The following is a 6,450-nucleotide window of genomic DNA, read 5'->3' as shown; positions in this document are numbered from 1 at the left end:
ATGTGGCCTAAGATTAATTATTGGTCAGCTTCTTAGGGGAGAGTCATCGGTTCCTGTAATTTATGCCGTGGAAACTATTTCGGTGGAGGCACAGAAGGTTTTTTTGGCAGAACTCGTTAAACACTGCAAGGGTTGCTTTTCACTTCGACAACCCTCTATGAAGAATTTGAAACACGGGAACTGCTTTTGCCCATGCATTGGAGAAGTTCTAGGAATGCAGTGATTGTGCATTCCCGTCAATTAAGGGCAGTATTGTTTTTGGTCAATATAACAAAACAAATAATGTTTCAACGTTTACATATTTGGAGAAGCTCTAAAAACATTATTTTATTCATACGTTATTTTGGTTAAGCTGCATACCTTTATAAAATGCAGGCTAACTGGCGGTGCTAGAGGGCAAATCATTTTCATAACTTATATTTATTTACCATATGTACCTGTTACCACTTCATGTATGATTTGTGATTCTGATGTTCAGTAATTAAATATTATGGATGTAAAGTTCCCGATCCGGAAATTTTCCCGGTACAGGTTTGATTACTATGTGTTTTGTTTATGTTTCCGCCCAAGTCAATGGAGCAGCATTTTAACATGTGCTTGGTCTTTTCCTAGCCTCACAGGAGTAAGTAATTATATAAATGCATAAAATTTCATGAAAAATAATGTTTAGGACAAATTTGAATTGTATTATACCTATGATACTGTTAAATTCACATGTCTGGATTATTTGTAGCAAAATGTCAGTCTGTTTATCTATAGTCATGTACGAGAAATTATTGTCAATGTCAATTATTATGTTTTTTTGGTAAATCTAGATGATATGTATGTCAAATATTTATGATTCTTTTTTAATTGTTTGTAGTTTTTTACCCTCTTCACGAGGCGGAGTGTCAGTTCCAATAAAAATAAAATCTGGAAACATTACAGTAAAAAATCCTGTTTATTCGGCTGACTGTTTGTATGGATCAAGGTCTCAGGACACAAAGAATCATGAGCAGTGTGGGCAAGAAACAGTTTGATGAATCAGCATCTCGAGTGAGTTCTAAACTAACAGAAACACTATTACATCACACTGCAAAGGTCGAGCAGGCCCGTGCGCAGAAGAAGAAGCAGATTTGATCAGACAGGAGGCTGCCATCAAGGCCAGCAGAACTGTGTTAGCACGTAAGAAAGAACTGGAAGCGGCAACCTTAGGACTAGAAGCCGTGAGAAAGGTTTTGGAATTTTCAGATGTTGGTGAAAGTGTTTTTGGTGAATATCAAGATCCCAATAAAGAACATTTGATGGAGCGATATTTGAATGAAAATATGAGAATGAACGCTCCTCCACCTGATCCAGTGCTGAATGAAATACCTTCCCCTGCAATTGTAGATGCGCATGATATTAAAGTGTCTGAACCTATACAGAACTCATTGATTTCCGTTGTTCCCCAGGTTTTGCAACAGACTAACACAAAGCAGGACACTGTATTCGATCTTGCAAAGGCAGTAGTAAAGAATCAAATGATTCCACAAAGACTTTGGAAATTCAGTGGTGAACCTGGACGGTATATTACCTGGAAACACAGTTTTCTAAATGTTATGAAAGACATCAATTCTATCCCATTGGAGCAACTAGATCTTTTATTGAACAACCTCTGACAAGGGTGTAAACTGCAGTGCGAAAATATAAGAACTACAAATGCTCGCAATCCAGAGAGGGCTCTCACACAAATATGGGAAAGACTGGACATGGAGTACGGTAGCCCTGAAGCAGTTGAACATGCTATGAAGCAGCGCATCATTAACTTTACACCGTTAATGGAGAATGATAGGAAACGTTACTTTGATCTGTACGACCTAGCTGCTGAAGTTGAATCCTTGAAAAGTGATGAAGCCTATGGATCAGCCTTCGCATATTTTGACTCCACAACTGGAATAAATGACTTTGTTCGAAAATTGCCAAAGCGTTTTCGGGAGAAATGGATGACAACGTGTGACAAATACAAGGTCAACAATGGAGTGTCTTATGTGCCTTTCCAAGTGTTGGTGAATTTCTTGCGAGACCTTTCTAGGCTTAGAAACGACCCTGGTTTGATATTGGAGAACTTACCTCAGAATACAACCACACAGCATCCACCACAAAAAAAGCCGGCACAAAAGTCAGACGTATTTGTTCGCAAAACAACTGTAGCACCAGATCGTCATGAATATGAAGCTGACAGTGACATTTCCTATGTACGGTGTCCCATTCATGGAGGAAATTCCAACCATGCTCTGCGAGATTGTCAGAAACTCTGTAAGAAACCTTACAAAGAGAAAATCGATTTCCTTTTTAAGAAAGGATATTGTCTGAAATGTTGTGGCCAGAAACGTCATTTAAAAAAGAACTGTCATGAGTCGGTCAAGTGTGAAAGATTTAATTCGACGGAACATGTGACTATTCTTCATCCAGACTCTGCAGCTTGGAAAGTCCAGGAGGGGGAGCAGTCTGATGTGAATACATGTTGCACAGAAATATGTAATGTACCCCAAAACACTTCTAAATCTTGTTCGAAAATTGTGTTAGTGTCGGTGTTTCCAGAGGGAGAGCGTTATCGAGAACGAAAAGTTTACTGTCTGATAGACGACCAAAGCAACAGATCCTTGGCATCACCATCGTTTTTTGATGCTTTCAACATACGTGGCCAAGAGACAGAATATGTGCTATCAACATGTACAGGGAGATCTGTTACATCTGGACGGAAAGCATCGGGATATGTAGTGCGCTCACTAGATGGATCATGTACTCTCACATTACCAAGCCTCATTGAATGTGATGAGATACCTGACAACAGGAACGAGATTCCATCTAAAGCTGTTGCGCGAGGTTATTCACACTTACAGGATATTGAGAAATGTATTCCTGAGATTGACGAGAGTGTCTATATTGAACTTTTGATTGGTCGTGATCTAATAACAGCACACCATGTATTTGATCAAAGAATAGGAACAGATGTCTTACCTTTTGGTCAAAAACTACCCCTTGGCTGGGTGATAATTGGGAACGTTTGCCTCGGTAAGACCCATCAACCTGAGACTGTCAGTGTTTTGAAGACTTCCATATTGTCAAGTGGAAGAGCCACACATTTGATTCCATGTGAAAGTGAGATCTTGGTGAGAGAATGTGACATTTTTACACGTCTACCGTGTGATGAAAAACCAGGCCTCTCAATAGAAGACAAGAAGTTTCTTCACGTCATGGAGTCAAGTTTTCATAGATCTAGCGACGGATTTTGGGAAGCGCCATTACCCTTTCGGGAGGGTAGACAACCTCTACCAGACAACCGGTCAATGGCCCTGCATAGAGCCAAGTCGTTTGATGCCAACTTGCGTTCTAACACAGAAAAGAAAAAACAAGTCATCGAATTTGTAGAGAAACTTCTACAGAATGAGCATGCAGAATTGGCTCCCAAACTTCCCGTTAATGTTGAGCGATGGTACTTACCAATGTTCGCTGTATTCCATCCGAAGAAGCCGGAGAGCATTCGTGTGGTGTTTGATTCGTCGGCAAAATATCAAGATGTGTCATTGAATTTTGTGCTTCTTCAAGTACCTGACTTGCTGAACAGTCTGGTTGGTATCCTTCTTCGATTCCGTCAGGAAAAGGTAGCCATTACCGTGGACGTACAACATATGTTTTATAATTTCAAAGTACCAGAAGAACAACGATGTTATTTGCGTTTTATATGGCATCAAGACAATGACTTCAATCAACCCCTTGTTGATTATCAAATGACTAGACATGTATTTGGCAATACTGCATCGCCAGCAGTGGCCAATTACGGATTCCGCAAAGTTGTAGAAACTGCTGACCAAGATGTACAGAACCTTATCAGAGAGAGCTTCTACGTAGATGACGGATTGGTATCCTGTAGAACTGTTGAACACACCGTTGACCTTGTCCTTCGCACAAAGCAAGCCTTACATGACAACGGCAGAATAAGACTCCACAAGTTTGCGTCAAACAGCAGAGAGGTGCTTATTGGGCTAGACCAAGGTGACTTAGCAAAGGATTTAAAGGATCTTGATTTAGGAACAGCTACTCTTCCCACCCAGAGAAGTCTAGGCCTACTTTGGAATACAGATACAGACACCTTTACATTCAAAGTCAGCTCTGTTGAAAGGTCTTACACTCGACGTGGACTGTTATCTGTAATCAACAGTGTCTTCGACACTATTGGCTTTTTACAACCTGTCATTATTGAAGGAAAACTCTTACTTCGTGAAATGATGTCTGTGACCAGTAAAACTGATTGGGACGACCCATTACCAGAACCACTGTACAACAAATGGATCTCATGGATGAACTCTTTAAGCTACCTTGAGACTCTTCACATACCTAGAATGTACAGCGATATCTCGTTTGAGGATGCCACCCATAGAGAGGTTTTGGTATTTGCAGATGCATCAAAGAATGCAGTGGCAGCAGTTGCGTACCTCAAGTTGAGTGATGAGAAAAAATCTACAATCAGCTTTCTGCTAAGTAAAGCAAAACTTGCACCAACACATGGGCACACATTCCTCGCCTAGAGTTGTGTGCAGCTGTACTTGCCACCGAGATCGCAGAAAATGTGCGAGATCAGCTGAAGGTTCCTCAGAACAACTTTCACTTCTTTACAGATAGTCAAGTTGTGCTTGGATATATTTCAAATGAAACAAGGAGATTTTACATTTATGTTGCTAATCGTGTTGGGAGAATACGTCTTTTTAGTGAACCATCGCAGTGGCATCACGTTAGAACAGAATGTAATCCTGCAGATGTAGCTACTCGTACCATTGATGCGTCACAACTTGAAGATTCAGCATGGCTTCGTGGTCCAGTGGAGACACCTGAAATAACAACCAAGTCAGAGTTTGAACTTGTTAATCCAGAACATGACATTGAAGTTCGACCAGAAGTCACTAGCTGCAAGCAAGAAGTGGGTACAGAAGATTGCTCTAAAACATCAAACCACTTTTCAGACCGCTTCTCAAGATTTTCATTTTGGAACAGACTGGTTAGGACAGTTGCTCGTATCAAGTATTGGGCTCGCTGCAAACGAAGGACTGAGACATCCTGTACTCGATTTGATCATCCTCAGTTGTTAATGGACAGTGAAATTGCAATAATTGCGTGTGTTCAAAGAGACAGTTATATGGAAGAAATGAAGAAAATGAAAGAGTCAGGCAGAATTCCACACAACAGTACCATCCTATCTCTCTCTCCTGTGTTGGACAGTGAAGGTGTTCTTAGAGTTGGTGGGAGACTGAACAAAGTGAATGAAGCAGAACTGAGTGGGCAACAGCGCAACCCAATAATTTTACCGAAAAACCATCATGTCAGTCACTTGCTTATTGGTTACTTTCATTCAGAAGTATTTCACCAGGGACGCCATTTCACAGAGGGTGCTGTGCGTGCGGCAGGATATTGGATTGTTGTTATGAAGAGAAAAGTTTCCTCTTTCATCAGCAAGTGCGTGATGTGTCGTAAGCTACGGGGTAAATTCAGTCAACAAAAGATGGCAGATCTTCCGGAGGATCGCTGCAAACCAAGTCCACCCTTTTCATATGTAGGCGTTGATACATTTGGTCCGTGGATGGTGGCATTCCGTCGCACAAGAGGAGAAAGTGCTAATCAGAAACGATGGGGCCTATTATTCACCTGTCTAGTGACCAGAGCCATCCACATTGAGATCATAGAACAACTCACAAGTTCGTCTTTTATCAATGCGCTCAGACGTTTTGTTGCATTACGTGGACCCGTGACCCAATTCCGATCTGATCGTGGTACCAATTTTGTGGGAGCGTCAGAAGATTTGTCTATTAACGTAGAATTTATCGAGAAGGGACCAGTGCAAGACTTTCTCTCGAACTGTCGCACTACTTGGAAGATCCTCCTCATGCCCCACACATGGGAGGGGTGTGGGAACGACTTATTGGGACAGTCAAGCGTATACTGAATTCCATGTTATTGCAACGACAAGGTAGAGACTTGACACACGAAGAACTCACAACACTCATGACAGAAATATGCGCCATTGTTAACAACAGACCACTGATGGATGTGACATGTGATCCGGACTCACCACACCTACTTACGCCGTCGATGCTACTTACCATGAAGACTTACCCAGATGTCGAGCCATTTCCACCCCTTGGAACAAAGGATGCTCTTAAGTCATCTTGGAAAAATGTTCAAGTCTTGGCAGAAGAATTTTGGCGACGGTGGAAGTCGGAATATTTGCACCAATTGCAAAAACGTGAAAAGTGGACAGAACAGTCAAGGAATATCAAGCCTGGAGATGTGATCCTTCTCAAAGATGAGTCCCCTCGCAATGAATGGCCTTTGGGAGTCGTGCACCGAACATTCGAAAGTGGAGATGGACAAGTTAGAAAAGTAGAAATAGCTATTGTAAAGGATGGAAAACAAGTTTTGTGTTTAAGACCAATA

At 41.4% G+C, this 6,450-nt stretch overlaps 1 protein-coding gene across 1 annotated transcript; it reads left to right on the top strand.

Annotated features, from left to right (window-relative positions):
- Positions 1 to 1,730: 1,730 nt before the first annotated feature.
- LOC134245966 (uncharacterized) lies at positions 1,731 to 5,959 on the top strand. Its single transcript, XM_062728195.1, has 2 exons — positions 1,731 to 4,503; positions 4,641 to 5,959. Exons 1-2 carry the CDS (start codon positions 1,731 to 1,733, stop codon positions 5,957 to 5,959), a joined length of 4,092 nt encoding a protein of 1,363 aa, XP_062584179.1.
- Positions 5,960 to 6,450: the final 491 nt, after the last annotated feature.

The sequence above is a fragment of the Saccostrea cucullata genome, unplaced genomic scaffold (assembly GCF_032062105.1).
Source record: "Saccostrea cucullata isolate Sc308-1 unplaced genomic scaffold, CSIRO_AGI_Scuc_v1 ctg4574, whole genome shotgun sequence".
In the NCBI taxonomy this organism is placed as follows: Eukaryota; Metazoa; Mollusca; class Bivalvia; order Ostreida; family Ostreidae; genus Saccostrea; species Saccostrea cuccullata.
This window is presented reverse-complemented; position numbering and strand designations above follow the sequence as displayed.